Raw genomic sequence first — 18289 nt, forward strand, 5'->3', positions numbered from 1 at the left:
AACTTTACGATACACTTAGTTTCAACAGTCGCTCTATAACAACGCTATGTCTCACGTGGCCAACAATATTTTGTCCGCATACATTCAATTGCTCATTACCTCTGTTGTCCCGTCACATTGTCAACGTCTTATATATACAAGACTAACACATATCTAGTAGTCTCCCAATAACTCACGAAGGTTCGAGAGAAGGAGTGGCGTGATACTAGTCACGTTACCTCGATGTCGTAACAATATTAAAAACATGATAATACCAAAAAACTTTTAATTATGGATATTTTGGAATTGCTTCAGATTCCATCATCAGCATTAAAACCTTAAAAAGTTAACAATTTTCTAACTACAAAAAAACAACATTAACTATTAAGCAATTAGTATCTTATCCAATCAAAAGTTTAGAAAGAACAGATTTAAATGGTAACAGTATAATATCTGTTCTGATTACTACTGTCTTCGCTCAGAAATTTCCAAAAGTCATAACATTACAAAGTAATGGTTATATCCTTAATTTTTACACAATGTTACATAAACATTTTTGAAAAATGTAATAGAAATTTCCAAGAAGCCACACACTGTCTTTAAGTATCAACTAGTTCTTATCATTCCTTTCATGGGCAAACATAATTTTAAACTCAAGTCTCAAATTAAAAAATAATCAAACATATTACCCACTAGTTATTCTACATTTAGTATTTAAGTAAACTTGTAGAATTAAAAATTTGTTTAAAACCAAAGACATTCTACTCATCCCTACGCACTCATGGATTGTATACAAATACATTTATGGTACAGGAGAGTAGGATGGAATTCCAATGTGGTTGGTTATTCTGAACAACAATAATTTATGGGGTCAAGTTTTAAGTAAATAAATGCCTGGCATATGTATACTTGCATTTCATCTGGTCTTGATAAGAACAACATATATTTACATAACTGATTGAATTAATACATGTATAAAAATTAACCATATTCACTATAATATTTAGTCATTTTCCAAATCATTGTAATTTACTTAATACAATAATATGATCAGTAAGTAGTTGAATAAATATAAGTGTTGTATCATAAGCAGTCATTTTGAGTGTCAAACATCTTTGTTCTATGCTCAGGATTGTTTGAAACAAATTCTGTGACTATTTTCTCATGGTATAGTTCGTCAACTTTTTCTTTGTATACACTCATTATCATTAGATGATTTAGTACTTTCCCATTGTTGCTCTCAGGTATGTTTTTATTCTCTTCAGTATGGAAAAATCATGCTCACTGGTAGCATTTGTGGCAGGAAGAAGGAGAACTAATTCAGCTAGAATAACAAATTCTGATATTATCCCTTGTTGTCCATGGATCAGACATCTGATTTTGTTGGTGATACCTGTGACAGTAAGTGATGTGTTTGTAGATAGTTGCATCATGTCCTTGAATGTACACATCTGACATTTGAGATTTTGAAAGTTGACATCAGCTGTACATTTTCTTTCCTCCTCCTATTTAAATGTGGTAACTAAGACAGTACTGCATCTGATGGCAATATGTCTTCAATATGATCACCAGCATATCATTTTCCAACTTCCAAAGTTCTTATTCACAATCTCCACCTGTTGCTGCTTTAATAAGTAGGTCTTACAAGTTCATGTATGTTACATAGCAGGCTACTGAAACCTGCTTATTAACCCTATCTCCCTGGGTACACTTTGCTGCACGTGACACAAGGTTTAAGTGTCTTACATTCAAAATTTTATTAAACTAATTTTTTTTCATGTTATACCAATTAGAATAGCATACAAGTTTTAAGTTCTTAATTTTACAAGGAATTACATAAAAAAATCCTGAATTTCCACTAGTGTGAACCATGGACACATTTTGTCTTAGCATGTCATCATCCTTATTTTATCCATCACCGCTTGAAAATGTACAGAATTAAACATAAAATACTCTGTATAAAATCGTTATTGCTCAAACAAACCATAATTTTTATAGCCTTCAATTTTGTTTGGTTACAGAGCTATTAAATAGAAAATCAGACCCCTCTTGCCACACACACCTATCACATCACCTCTTTCACAATTTGTTGCTAGTTCTCTCTTACGTTTCATTATATATTACCTATAACTAATAGAAAGTCAAGGTTTTCATCTATCAAATGACATGTTGTATAACATTGTGCGTTGAACAGTTAATCATCAATTTCACTCGGAGTAGCAACTTCATGGCAAAGTTAATGACTGCTTGGATGAATTTGTAATGGCTCTTGTTGCATAGGTAGAAAGCCAGGAAAGTTTTTAGAGGTAAGTGAAATTGTTAACTTTTTACATGTTATTAGTGTATATTATATGGTGCATTATTTAATTAGATAAAAATTGTTAAGTAAATTACTATAATTACTATAAAAAATCAGGCTTAACTCTCCTCGACAATTGAGGGCAAGAAAAAAGAAGATTGAGTAAGTACTTTATTTCTTGTTTTTCATATTTATTAATAGAAAAGTAACTGAAATTAAAATGTGGATCTTTTTAAGTTAATTAAGACTAGATTAGATAAAATAAATGATAATAATATTAAAATGGTTCACGAGGCATGCACATGAGCAGCTTGTGAGTAATGTAATTTGATAGCTTAATGTGAGCTGCATGTTCCCTGAGTGATTTACAACTTATAATGACACAGATAGTAGTTAGACACAGTTCAAAGGGCAATAAAATTTAAAATAAAATACTGTGACGAACTTAGAGCTATTTAGGATAAACGAATGTAGTTTCATGTTACAATTTGAAGTAGTTCTAGAAAGATAAAAAGGATAATTTAAGTTTATTTCAATTTTTCTTTTGGGTGGTTACAAGGTTGGACGAATTGAGATAGGGTAGAGAAAATAACACATAAACTATAAAGTTTTACTGAAAAAAAACGTTTGAAATGCATTTAGGAGGTTTTAGGGGTTACACAAAGGGAAATTTGAGATGAGGAAAAGTAATTTATTTTTATATGAAAATTTCTTTGCACACTGACTATTAAAAACAAATACTCAATATATTAATGGACAAATCTTTATTTTATTTTATTAAAAATACTTCACTAAAAAAAATGTGATTTTTTGTATGTGAAAGACACAATATTAACTGAAAGACTGCCAAATTTTGTGAAGATATACACACTATACTGGAAGTTAGAAGTATTAAATCTATAAAGACCTTAAATGAGTACAAAGAGGTCATGTGGTCAGTCAAATTGACTGAGCCCATGTTGAGAGAGTTAATAGAAACTCAAATTTAGGCCTACAGGAAAATTATTTTATCATAAGTTTCATGATCTTGGCTAATATCATGTTGCTAAGCGATTGTGCGCATGAATTACGTTTGTTGTGTCTTTTATCTGATGACACGTTCTAGATCTAGCTGCTTTCCTAGAAACATACTAAGTCGTCTGACGTGCTATGGAGGGATGATGAACATGCATATTGCAAACCACTTCCATAAAAAACATCGAAGTAATAACATTAGCACAGATTTTACAGACTCAAACCAGAGCATTAGCAAAACATCCTGGTATTTACTCGATCTACCTCACTTCCTTGTGGTAGCTGTAAAGTTACATGTCACCATCAGATACATGCACATGAGCTGGGAGGGGATATAAGCTTACTAATCTGCCTGAATCTTGTATCCTATTACACAGTGAAAATAACATCTACCCCGTACTTCTTGAAAACTTTAAAGTTTTTGACTCCGGAAGCACATATTATGAACGCTTTGTTAAAGAAAGCCTTTCCATTTTCAATGATCACCCAACACTAAATAAGGACATCAACTCCTCCCTGTTGTCATTAATCAATTTCAGATTCTCAGTATTCTTATTTTTATTATTGTTTTAAAAATGCATTGCTTATATTTATCCTTTCTTCATAATGATTTTTCATAACAATATTGTTACACATATGCTTAATGTTTTATCATGCATTCCATTATATTGTTACCATTTAAATCTGTTCTTTTTAAACTTTTGATAGTATAAAAAACTATTTGCTTAGTAACTTTTTTCTTTTTGTTTTTTTGTAGTTAGAATATTGTGAACTAAATTTTTGAGGTTTTAATGTTGATAATAGAATTTGGAGTAGTTCGGAAATGTTTATAAGTAAACATGTTTTTGATATTATCGTGTTTCAAATGTTTTTTGTCTCAAAATATACTTTAAGATGTAATTATGACAGTTTTCTTGCAGTTATTTTATTTTGATGTTATACTTGTAAATAAAGATCTCATTTTAGAAGGCATTAAAAACAACATAAAAAATATTGCTTTAAACTTAATTTAATTTCATGTTTAATTAGTACAGAGAATTGTATGCACTTTGAAGGTTTTGACTTCATATTAGTGTAGAATCTTTAAAATAAAAAATTCAATATAAAAATGTTTTAAAAGCTGTTTAACAGGCTTTTTTGCAGGTAGATGAAACAGTTTGAGATAAATGTAATTTTTAGTGAAGTACTGAAAATCTTGATTGATTCTCTTCATGTGAAACACTAAATGATACAAGATTCCTACATAAAATACCTGTTTCTGACTTTTATTAATGATTAAATGTTGTTTTAACTTTTTTTTTTTAGTTAAACTTTTATGGTCTTTGGCAAAGGGAATAAACACTAAGCATAAAAAACTAATTTTGTTTTTTTTTATTAACAAGTTTTGAATATTAATCTTTTCTTTTCAATAGTTTTGCATTTCAAATAGGTTAACAACTTTGATACAAGTTTTATACTGCCAAATTTGAATTAATTAATATTAATTAAACTTGTTTATTTAAAATAGTTTGTTAAAGAAATGATTTTCATTAGTGATATTTATTTGTTTTAAAAGTCCCAGTTTTTCAAGAATTAAGGGAAATGATCGTCCAAAAAAAGCTCTCCACACCACACTGAGTTCACAGAGCTTCACAGAGTCTACAGTTGAAAAGAAAAGTGACTTTCTGAACACCTTGGAACCTGAGGTTATGACCACTACGACAACATACACATCAAAAGGAAATGTAACAGAGAATGGTGTTTATGTTCATTTTAGCACTATTGCCACACATACCAGTGTTACGGTGTCTCAACTACATCATTACACAGAATACACTATTGAGGTAATACCATACCTTGAATGATAGCTTCATTGTTTTTTATATATTTCCACCTTTGAATTAAGTTAAATATTGAATTCTGTTGAAGTAGGAGAACATACTGCACTTTTTTTTAAATGGTAATTTTTATATCTGATATATGTGATAATATTTATTTATTACTTTCACACTGGTAAAGATTATATTTGTTTATTCAAGTATTATAATTTTTAAGTAATACTAAATCTGAAAAGACTTCATTTAACTGAAGATTTCAGTGTACTTTAAAGATTGTCTTGTAGTGCATACTGTAGGGATTTACACATTTTGATAATAAAGTTAGAAAATAAGAAGCCAAAAGATGAAATGTTGGTTAAAATAAAAGTTCTCTTTTAATTATCTGGACTTTAAAGGTCATTTTTTCTAACTTTGTTATCAAAATATGCTGTAGAGGTTGTTAAAATTTTTGTGTTGAAGGATGTCAGGAAAAAACAACCTACCCTGAGCTTTCAGGCATATGCTTTCTGTAGAGAATTAATCAAGTGTTGGACATTACATAGTATCCTAATGTATATAAGTACACTTTGTAGTTTTATCTTAATGATAATGTTACATACGTGTTTAAATTTAAAAAGAATGGTTTGATGTTAACTGTTTTTGATATGTTTTATTCTTAATTTTCTTAGGTCCAAGCTTGTCATTATACTGACAAAGAAGAAAATACAAGATGCCCATTTTACAAGCCTTGCAGCACAGTAGCTATTGCTAGCATTCGCACTTTACCATTAAGTAGGTTTAGTATTTTTTTATATACTATTTAAACAATATAATTAGAAGTGTATTTAATTCATACAATATAACAGTATAAATTGTAAATCACATTTTTATAACTTATGTTATAAGTGAGAGAAACATGTCTCATGCAGATTATTTACTGTACATCTAAGCTTGTTGTTTTTGTGACATTATTTGAAAATTTGTAAAATGCAATTTTGTTAATTCAGAAGATAAATACTTGTTCCAAACACATATTTCAATAATTATTTTTTACCCTTATCTATGATTCTTGCTGTGTTCCTAACTGAATTTAAACTAGAAACTATTAGAAATTATTAGTGTGAAAAAACTAATTGCTTTACAATACCTTAAGTGACATTAACAGTTTGAAGAGTTAATAAAGACTATTTTAATTTGTTAGGTAATGCTGATGATATTGATAGTGCTACAATATTAGTTCATCCAGACAATACATCTGCCAAAACAGTGCATATCCAATGGGATGAACCAAAGGATCCAAATGGTGTTATTGTATCTTATAGTATTGAGTATACACACCTAGATGATGATAATGTGAGTAAATGTTGCATTGTTATTTAGACATGTACATGATAAACTATGATTAATAAAAAAGTTCACAATAATTAGTTAATCCTCACAGATGTTGTATATGTAAAATATTATTTTATTGTTCTTCCCATATCCATAACTTACTTCATCTTTAAACTTTTCATTATCAAAGAAGTGTTCTTCAGGAGTGTTCACATACACAATGCTGTGGTATATATGCCATTTATCATAAACATAATTTTTTTATTTAAACAGAATGAATGGGTTATTGTTTCTTATCAACTTACATAATCATTATCTATGAATTAATTTTTGTAGGAAAGAATAAGTGATGTAATTTGACCAATATAATAAAATTGATAAGTTCCAAGAGCCCCCTAGTGGCACAGTGATATGTCTATGGACTTACAATGCTAGAAACTGGGTTTTGTATACCCATGGTGGGCAGAGCACAGGTAGCCCATTGTGTAGTTTTGTGCTTAACTTAAAAAAAAGTTACAAGAACCAATAATTTAAAAATATTTTCAATTTATGTCTTTCATTTATTTCTAATAGTGTCATTTTGCTGCTAATAACTCAAAACAATATGAACTACTGTGTAATTTATGCTACTGTGCTCTTGTCATGTGTAATTAACTCTTTTCATTATAGTGGGTACCTACGTATCTCCCTCTATCCATCTTAAGTCTCTTGCCAAAGCACGTCAAAAAATTATTTAGTGCAGTAGTACCATTAGTGTAAAAAAGTAGACTTAAATTTCACTGACAGTTGAGAACAAAAGAACAAAAAGAAATCACAGTTAATTATTATACTTCTTGTTTTTCATTTGTATAAAAATTAGAAACTTATTAGGTTAGATTAGGTAAGATTACAAAAAATAATAATAATTCTTCAGAAGGTATGCTCTTGAGCATCTTGAGCGTAACATAATTTGACACGATAACATGAAATACACACTCTCTGAGTGATTTACAACTTGTGTGGCCGGATTATCAGTTAGATAGTTCAAAGAGCAATAAAACAATAATATTTAAGTATAAACAGATTTATACTGTTACGAACTTTAAGCTATGTAAGATAAACAAATGTAGTTTCGTGTTACAATTTGAATTCATTCTAGATAGAAAAAAGGATAATTCCAATACAATAACTTACCTCTACTCACAAAACAAGCTTTCTTTGATTTGTACTGCCCTCTGTATGCATAATATTTTTGCCCACCATTAGCCTTTATACTTCCACTAATCTCCACATGTTTTCCATGTGGTATAGCTGCATTGTAACATGCAAAGTATGTGACAACCCTCCACCAATAGGAATATGACACCCTCCTAACACAGCTGACTTCTATGCAGTAGAATTCAATCCTCACTTCTTGATTTGGCACGGCAGTGATCAGTTGTCTTACTTTCCGCTTTTTTTTTATGGTGTAGAACATTTTTGAACTTTGAAAAATTTTAGACTTCAAAAATTTCTTTACTAACTTTTGGATTTTAAAAAAATTATTATTTTTTGCTTGGATTTGAAAAACAATTTGGAATTTTTTTAGTGGACTTCAAGTGAATTTTGTTTTGAATAATTCACATGCATGTCACTACTATTACTACAGCCTCAGACACTATTAGTGATCAACAATGTAACATGATGGCCCTTGTTTGATGCGAGATTTCTTGCTTCACGCAAGCTGAGGGGCCTCCTGACCATCAACCACTTTTCCCCTACTTGGGGGATCTGGAACGGGATGATGAGAATTTGGATGGCCTTTTTCTTCCCTTATCCTTTGCCTTGCAGTCTTGTTCTCAGACTGTAGATGTTCCACGATCTTCTTCACTGTTTTTGGAGTTTCACAGGTATGCTCTGTTTTGTCTTTGTCTCTCGTGTCATATGACAGAAGCACCTACCACCAAATATTTTGTCTTTCCTCCCTTCTATTGGAGTATGGGAGACCTTACCACTTACCAGCTCCTAGACTCAGTTAAGAATAGAAAGGTGGTGTTCTGCTGGTGTAGGTGGCATGACTATCCTGCTATCTTGGATCCGATGTATGATTCCAGGTGCCATACAATGTTGAATGGTTTTTTTCTATCCCATTTCTATATGCAGTTTACCCCTCTGACTGCGAAACCTTCTTCCTACTGCCGCCTGGATTTCAGTTCCCAAGCAACTGGTATTGGTTGGAACTGGAATAGTAAACATATGTCTTCACATATGAGTGGGCTGGGACCTTCTTCCTACTGGACTGGGATTGACCCTCCATGTTGTATTTCCACCTTCCTACAATCATCCAAATGCCAGTTACCAGGATTGACTGGTATTGGATATGCACACAAGATGGCTTCAGTGTTATTTCTCATACTCAAGTCTTGAAACACAATAAAGTTTCATACTTTATTATTAATCACCACAGTCCTATTTTAGATTAGTATCTTCAGCTGTACCCATTATTAGTTCACATATCCCTGTTCTGTGATAATGTGTATGCCCGAAATGTGTTATAATACATAATTACTCTTCGCTGCCTTATTCTACATTGATATGTGCAATGTATTGACTTCATCATTCCTGATACTTTTATCTTATACTATTATTTTGAATCTAATAAACTGCTTCATGTTTTCTACGGTTTTAATATATTCAGGAGAATGAACGTTTTTTACCACTGCTGATTTATTCAGAATTGGTATATATAGCCTGAAATCACTCTAACTTTCTAAATGGCTCAGTTATTGTTATAGTTTGACTTTGGAAGAAGCAGTTTTCCTGAATCTTTCATATTTCTTACAGCCTAAACCTGCAGTAGTATGTATCACTCAACTTCAGTATAAAGCAGAAAAGGGACACCATCTTACAGCTTTGTCTTTTGGAAGATACTCTCTTCGTCTTCAGGCTACTTCCCTTGCAGGAAATGGAAATTGGACAAAGTATATTAAATTCACAATTCCAGATAATACAGGTATTGTTTTTATTATGTATTTAACAGATACAGTCAGTGAGAAATTATTAAACTCAGACTTTGTTCTCAATGCATTGTGTGGTTCTAACAATGAAGAGGATCTTGGGATCAAAGAGACGTTTTATATTAAGAAAGAAAAACTATAATTAACCCTTTTTAGAATGATGCCATTTTTAAATTCATTTTTACGAATGTTACTGAGTTACATTCAAAATTTAATTAAATAATTTTGCTTATCCACGTATGTCAACAAAATTAACATTACGATGTATGTTATAATTTGAATTTTTATGTTACCTAAGGTTTAATTCCTTTGTTTCAAAAGAAAAATACTTAAACTGCAATTTAAGCTTAAACTGGTATGGAAAGTCTGCACTTTAGCAGGAACTGAGTGTAAACATGTAAGCTTGAAATGTATATGAATGTCTAGACGACAGTGTACATATGTGTGACCATTTGACATGTAAGATATAAAATCTCCCCACTGCATTCACTTGGAAAGATAAATAAATTTTCCAACCCTTGACAGGTGCTGTGCCCACCTTCTAAAGTTTGCCATGAAATTTACAATGTATATGTAGTTAGTTGATACAAGTGTATATAGTTATTAGAAAGAGCTCAGTTTGCACTATATTCCATCAACAGTTGATTTGAAATTAGCATGCAGTTTTCATATTGAAGTGGATGTAGCTGCCTGTAGTATTGCTGTATGCTTGATAAACTATAGCACTTATGGAGATTTGTTACCTGAATATGCTATAGTTAGAGAGACAGTTAAACTGTATTTAGGTCTTACTTTTATATTTTAGTTATTTATGTCTCATTTATATTTTAAAAATCATATTTGAATAATTTAATGATTTTTACGAGTTTAACTTGTTGCCTGGATTGTGAAAGCTTTATAAACAAGATGACGTGTATAAATGCCATCTTGTTTCAGCAACGAATCTCTGTAGGGAGTCTGCCGAAATAACTTCATAAAGTCCTGCTGCCATCAATTGACACATTGGCCTAAATAAAGACAAAGAATTTGAAAGAAAAATTAAAAATAAATTATAAGTGAAAGATAAAGTCATGAAATTATGCATATGTGAAAAAAACGAATGTTCTGGTGTATTTGTACAAAGAGTAGAAAAATATGTATATATTTCTGTTTATTAATTTTAAACATTTCATTGCACTTTATGTTGGTGATAAAAGATAGACTTAGTAGTGACATAATAGAGAAAATGAAAAACAAAATATAAACATTTACCTCAAAAAATCTTTTGATATTAATTTAGGAGGCTCTAGAGATTATGCACATGAAATGTGAAAATCTAAGATAATAAGTAGTATTTTTGTTCTCAAAATAAAAATAACCTAGCATGTTGACTATTCAGAGTCTGAGTGCAAATAACTACATTAAATAACAAATTATTTTTATTAGAAATAGTAGGAAAATTAAAACTAAATTTTTACTTTTATGAAACTGCATACCTTTAGGATGTTTCATGTTAAATTTCAAACAATTTCATCTACTAGTTTCATTTTTGTAAAGAATTATCAGGAGAGTTACCTGAACTACTTACAAAAGTTGTAGGTTATTGTAATAGGTTAAGTAATTTCACATTGATTCACATTCTTAAAATGTGAGTTTTACCAGATAGAGGTATTAATTATAAGAAAACAATAATAGAAGTGGCTCACTGTTTTGCAACCCAAGACTTATAAAAATGACAAAACAGTTGGGCTGATTTTCTCATTACAGGCTTTTTACTCTATCAAAGAAATTAGCTGTACTTATATTTGATCTTAACGGTTAAAAACAAATAAATTGTAGAACTATGAATGAATTTGTTTGTGAAGGTAGTATAGCTTATCATATTACTAAATAATAATATTACTGTTATTTAATATGTTGTTTTATTGTTTTTTACTCAACATGGTGAGCATACATTTATCTAGGAGTTAAAGAGTACATAGCATTCCTGCTACTAATCTATATCTTCTGAGAAACTGTTTAATATATTAAATATTGATATGAAGTCCAATGTACCATTTGATTCACCACTTGTCACCGAGTTATTCTAGTTTTAGGAATTATACCTCTCATCAATATCTCTATACAAAGACAAATCAAAAGAAATAGACAGTTTTAGACACCACCTCTCAGTTTCTGAAATATTGTATCTGTTGGTGACATAGAACAGTTGATGTGTACACAAGTGTCAGCAAAATGCTGTTTGTTTGTTTTTTGTTGTTTTTTTTTCAACTAACTATTTTTTCCACTTTTGTTCTGCAGAGATCAGGCTCATACTAATTTCTTAGTGATTGAATATTAAATGTTTGTTTTATTCTAATGCAAAAATATTTTTAATAATGTGTTTTTGTAATTGTAGTTATAAGAAAGTCACAATGTGAAATCACATCATAAGTTTTGTTGCTACAAATAATGACATTGTACACATCAATAGTGTAACTACTATGCAGAAAAGAGCTTACAGTGTATGTTTCATGAGAAATTTAACATTCTGATACAATGCTTATCAATATCAAAATATTCCCTACAGATTAGTAAATTTTTATTTTGTTAAACATATAAAAGAAGTTGATTTCTTTCTAAATAGGGTGCAGTCCATTCATAGTGGGTGATGTTATCAAACTTACCATAAGCACATTTAACTGGGCAAAGCTAATTCTAGAACAGCTCTATACATTATGACTGTTCAAGTGACATAATATTTAGTTACCCTGTATGGTTGATTAGAAGTGTGGCATGTGACATACATCAGGAAATCTCCCACTGTTTATATTTGCTAAAAAAAAGTGTTTCAGTGTTTGAAAGTTTGCTAAAGAGTCTAACATATAAATGTGACCAGAGTCATATAATTATTTGACATGAAGCAATACATCATTTTAAAAAGAGTTGTAATTTTTTTTTTTCACCTGCCAGGACTAAATATTTGCTCCATATGTGTTAGTATGAGGTTTAACATCTATTTGTTCTGATATAACCATTTTTGAACATGATTTTTTTTAAGCATAACCACTTCCATGAAAAAGGTACATGGCCATCTCTCTTTCTATGTCTATAAATAGAAAAGCCAAAATATATGAAAATACCTAAAACATTATTTTCAGTAGAAGCTATTATTTTGTGTTAAGTCTACAGAAATTAATTATCATAATCTGTTATATTTATTTAGTGAAGCATAATAAATAGTAGTTAGTGTTCTTTTAATCATGAAATTTTCTTGGAATTAGGTGGTCTTACAACAGAAGTACTTGCCCTGGTTGTCTGTTTTACAGTAGTTGTCTTCCTTACCACAGCAATGGGAGCATGGATATTTGTCAAACGAAAGTAAGTTTTTAATTGTTTTTTGTTTACTTGATATACGTTTAAGTGGCAAATCATAAATTCATTGTATCAATTTAGCATGAGTAATAGTTTGGCAGTAGTCAACTAAGAATCTAGGAAATTCAGGGAAAAACAAAAGTTCTGAGAATTTAACATTTCGAAACAGTCTTACCTCAACTCACACAAAGGTATCTCGATCTTTGTTTGCCCTCTAAGCATTGCTACAAAATCTTTGCAATCAGTGCACCAGTCTTTATACCCCATCAGTTTCTCGCCTGTTCAGAACATGTACATATCATGTGACTACTCTCCACCAATCGTATTGCACCATCTACACTGGTGTGGCGAGCTCCCTCTTCTATTCCTGCTCAAACCTCATCATCTCAATTGACACAGCACTGTTTAGACATGTGTTTTTCCACATGCGGCTATCATTTATGAACATGCTTGTTTGACATTTAAATTTTCTTTCAACAGTTTTCTTTTAATATGTTTGCATTCAATTGTTTCAATTTTGTTGGTTTTTTTTTTGTTTCTTCTTTTTTCCGGCATCTTACAAAAGTTACCATGCTGCCATGTTATTCTCTTTAGTGAAGAATCGTTATTAAGGGATCCGTAGTAAGTTTTTCAACATGTAAACTTCACAGCTGATTGATATATCCGTGGTAGTTGCAGTTCAGACACCCTTTGTGTGGCTCTGCACTTATTTGCACATGGGAAAATTACATATTTCATGTCATCAGTGCTTGGACTTTGGTGAGTTAGATATTTATGTGATATTTGACTTCTATACGTGTTGATTATTACTTTATATTTTCAGTCAGTTTAATTGTTTGGCACATTCATTAATATTATGTACCTTGTAGATTCAGCAGATTTCATGGTTTTGTTAGTTTGTTATTAATAAGTACTTTACCTTGGTATGTGTTTCAGTTACATATTATTATTACTAGTAACATAATTTTTGTCCTCTTTGAGTACTTTTTTTTCATCTTTGTTAACTATCTGCTTTCTCATCCCTATTTTCATCAGTGTAGGGCTTACTTGTCATTTTTTATCTAAGTTAATTTAGTGGAATTGTGGTTTGGATATTGATTTTTACGGTGTTTTCTACATAATTGTCTCTGGTTTGCACATTCGTTATTATTACATACTTTGTGAACTAGGTACATTTAGATGGTTTGTCTATTTCATATTTTTAATTGCTTTGTTAACTAGATATGTTAAGATAGTTTATACCTTACATATCATTATTACCAGTAACATATAATGAATAGTTCTTGTTGAATAATTTTTTTCGCCATTGTTAACTATGTGCCTTATCATCCTAATTTTCCTCAGTTTAGGACTCAATTATATGTCCTTTGTCATCTAGGTTAATTTCAATGACTGCTAACTTAGATATGGATTACTAATGTGTTTTGTAGGTAATTTTAGTTAGTTAGCACATTTGTTATTATTATATACTTTGTGGACTAGATAAATTTTGATGGTTTGTCCATTTGTTACTTACCATTCCTTTATTAACTGGATACATTTTGATAGTTTATATGTTACATGTCTTTACTACTAGTAATATATAATTCATTGTTCTGTCTGAATATTTTTTCGTAAGTGTTAACTATGTGCCTTATCATACTAATTTTTCTTCAATTTGGGACTCTTTAAGTGTTTTGTCAGGGAGTACAAATTCACTCAATGAGTCTTTGCACTCTTTTTCTAGGGATGACTGCTCCTTCTTGCTTCTTCCCATTCACAGTCCAGAGACCACACTCCTCTGCACCTACAGGGTGTAGAACGGGTGGGATTCCTGATAACAGGGTGTAAGTCTGTTCTTTCCAACCTCAGTCAGGCACAGCCTTCTCCTCATCGACTTCAGGTTGGGAGCAAGCAGTTCACACATCCCTCAACTTTTCTTACAGTTTGAGATGTTCCATCTTTTTGAGAATGTGGTCTTTCCTGGTTCAGGCTCATGTGAATTCCCATCGGTGGACACCCCCTTGATCAGTGGAACTCTCCTCAGATCCCTGGTGTGGTGGTTAGTACACAATGGGAGTACTGCTTACTCCATCTTGTCCAGATTTACATTGTTCATCTACTCATCTTTAGAGGGTTGGGGTTCTTACTTCTACTCCTAGGGGATTTCTGGTATCTGGTCAATCACAGTCTTTTCTCCATATCATGTTTTTCGAGCCTTTGGTAGTTCATCTTCATGCATGGACTTTGTCAGGTCCATTGTCTCAATCCAGGGACTGACTCCACATGTTGCATGTTTCCTTTCCCAATCCATTAGACCTTCTTCCATGTCCATATACCATGGACAATAGTATGCCTTCTGACTTTGGTCTCTTCACCATGGATTATGTCCTTCCCAACCTTCTGTTCCTCATCTTTCCATATTCTTCACCCAGTTGTTTGACAGAGGCTTGTTCACTTCGTCTGTGTTTAGTTATTGGGCAGTCTTATTGACCTTCTGTTTCTCCAGTTTTCATCTAGTTTTATCTTCCCCTGTCCTTTCTATCCTTTTCTGTTTCTTTGAATTGCCTATTGGTTTCTCAGTGTTGTCTATTGCCCTTTCTCATCCTTCATTTAGACCTGTCTCTTCCTGTTCCATCTACTTTCTCTCCCTTGGGACCTATTTTCTTCTCTTCCTTGCTTGTGATCGTCTTCATTCAGATATTTATGCCTTTAATGTTATCCGCATCCTTTACCATTCCTCCTATGCCATCCTCTATCCTAACCAGTCCTTCTTCCCCAGGACCTATTCTGCTTGTTTAGGTGGTTTGGCTTTACCACCCATTTCCTCACCTTCTTTTTCCACCTGTTCTCCTGTTCAGTTTCCTTGTACGGTTCACTCTTTAAGGAGATAGGATGTAATAGATACTGCCTCCTTTCAAGGTTCACATTCCTGACCTTTTATTCCCTGGAACTATTCCATTTCATGTGCTCTGTCTCCTGTCATACTTAGTGGTTGAGTTTATTTACTCATTAGGCTAGTATATTTGGATTTATCCATGGAAGGTCACCATCTCCACAGCATTCTTCTCATCAGATTTGTTACATCACTGTATTCTTGGCTGCACCACTTTGACATCCTGTGGAAGAGATAATTCAGGCCGGAATGTGGACTACTCCCGATACTTTTGTTGCTCATTATGTGCATGACTGGCTGTATCTTCCTCTAGTGTATATCATCAAGCTCCCATGGCGATTCTACACATGTCAGTTTGCCTTTGACTGGGGTAAATCTGATCACTTCCTTTCTTTTGTTTTCGTTTCAGCTTCCCAAATTATAACACCTATTTTATGGATCCCACGTTGTGACAGGTGTTTCCTGGTCAGGTATGCTTTACCTCACTTGACAAAATGATTTAATCAATTCATTTCATCATAAATAAAACACATGGTTCTCATGATCTAGCCAGTGGTTGTTATACCATTTTTTTCTCTTTCTCAACCTACTAATGCCAAGGACAAGCTACGGATTATCGTCTGTCAGGTTGAGGTTGGGTGGACACCTAGTTCATTCTATTATATCTTGCTACAGCTTGCACCTATCTGATGTCCATATCTGTGGTTCACTGCAAGCATTTCTGGCTAGGTTTTTAACACAGGCACAAAATCAGGCACAATCTTGTGACAAAAGAAACACATGTTTTTCAGAACATACAGCAATACCATCACTTGTACAGTGCTGTACAAATTATTACCACATTCAGTTATACCAGTATTTTCAATTCCATCCATTTTGTGTTACTTTCCTAATTTCTGGGCAGCCATTTTCCACTTGGTTTGATATTTGTGTGTCTAAACTGGCCCTTTCATCTTTGCAATGTGGGATTCTAGCCTTGTGTTAGAGGAGGTAAGACCATTTCGAAAGTTAACATTTTCTTACACTGAAAATGTATTTCTGATAGGTACTTTCCTCCACTCACACCCTTCTTTCCCTGCTAGTGTTTTTGTGTTAATACGTGCCAATTCTCAAAAGTGAGGATTGAGCTGGAATAGCAGAGGAAATTAGCTGTGACAGTATAGATGGCACAGTACTATTGGTGAAGAGTAGTCACATGACATGTACATTTTCTGAAATGGCATGAAACTGATGGGATATATAGACTGGTGTGCTGATTGCAAAAAACTTTTTAGCAATGCTTAGAGGGCAAACAAGGATCGAGATAACTTTGTGTGAGAGGAAGTAAGTGCCTATTGGAAATACATTTCAGTGTAAAAAAATGTGAACTTTAGGATAGGTAATTCAAGGAAATGAAGACTAAACAATTTTTTTTTAGCCAAACATTAAAATAATGCCAGAAAAACTTCCAGCTGAGTCAAGTAAGTTTGTTTATGTCAAAGTAAATACTACCAGGAGTAGTGAATTTATCACTGTTTGATACATTAATTAATTTCTTATTATAAATGTATATATTAAAAAACATAGATAAACATTGATTTTTTGTGTATTATGTGGTATGTTGAATGCAGCACTGGTTCAAATTAGATGTCTGTGAAGTCAAGATACTAAGTCTACAGTTTTGTATGAATTAGAAACTCAAATTACTTATCTTTTCTGTTTGCTGAGATATTGCTCATGTAATAAATCAAACACAGTGGCACACTGCTCACTTCTTTCCATTTTTGGAAATGCTCCTTTATATACACTTACTTTTATACATGACATTAATAACCAATTGGAAGCTCAGAATGTCCCCCTAGTGACTTTCTCAACCATTTTAAATTCTTAGGATGCCATTTCTTTCTTTTGAACTAAGATTTCAAGGAGGTAGAGTTTGTCTTTAGTCTGCTCGAAAATTTCATATTTTTTTAGACTAAAATACATCTTAGTTACTAAGCTTGATAAATTATAGTGGAATTCTATGGTATCGATGTAGTAATTATTTTGTTTCATATCCTCCACGTGCAAAAGTTTTAAAGGCTAAGCAATCTACATCAAGCAGCAACAGAGTACAAAGGTCATAACTAGAAGAGATAATTGTTTTCCTTACTTCTTTATTTACTGTTCTAAAAAAAATAACTTTAAGAACTTATTTCAAAATAGCAATAATCTATATACATATATAATGTATAATAATTGAAATGAGACTGTATTTTACAAAATACTAGTCTACTAAAACACAGCCAAGACAAGTTACTTTGTACAGACCAAAGGTCAGTATTATGTTATTTGATACGGTGACATGAGTGCATGTGAGCCACATCATTGTAACTTCTGTATTGTTAGCCACGCACGGCTGGAAGGTCAATATAATAAAAATAATAAATATATAATGTTATGAGATTTAAGCTATTTAGTCTAAACATTTATTTTTTTATGTTATAATCTGTGTTGATTCTAAAATGAAAGAGGCATAATTTATATATTTATTTCCTAATTTTTTATGGTAGTTGTGAGATCGTTCAAATCTACCGAACCTGCACAGAGATTAATTACTGAAAATAAAAGTTAAAATATAAAGTTTTTATCAAAAAATGTTTGATAACTATCTGGACATTATAAAGATTTTGCATGCGGAATTTGAAAATTTTCTGATGCATAAAAG

At 31.8% G+C, this 18289-nt stretch overlaps 1 protein-coding gene across 1 annotated transcript in view; it reads left to right on the forward strand.

Annotated features, from left to right (window-relative positions):
• Positions 1 to 18289, forward strand: part of LOC106459994 (insulin receptor-like) — a 136441-nt gene that overhangs the window by 73362 nt on the left and 44790 nt on the right. Inside the window, exons 15-19 of the mRNA XM_013919674.2 lie at positions 4848 to 5115; positions 5778 to 5880; positions 6290 to 6441; positions 9223 to 9391; positions 12638 to 12734. Of these exons, the coding sequence (XP_013775128.2) occupies positions 4848 to 5115; positions 5778 to 5880; positions 6290 to 6441; positions 9223 to 9391; positions 12638 to 12734 (789 nt within the window). The remainder of the gene's footprint in view (positions 1 to 4847; positions 5116 to 5777; positions 5881 to 6289; positions 6442 to 9222; positions 9392 to 12637; positions 12735 to 18289) is intronic.

This window comes from Limulus polyphemus, unplaced genomic scaffold, assembly GCF_000517525.1.
Source record: "Limulus polyphemus unplaced genomic scaffold, Limulus_polyphemus-2.1.2 Scaffold691, whole genome shotgun sequence".
NCBI lineage: Eukaryota > Metazoa > Arthropoda > Merostomata > Xiphosura > Limulidae > Limulus > Limulus polyphemus.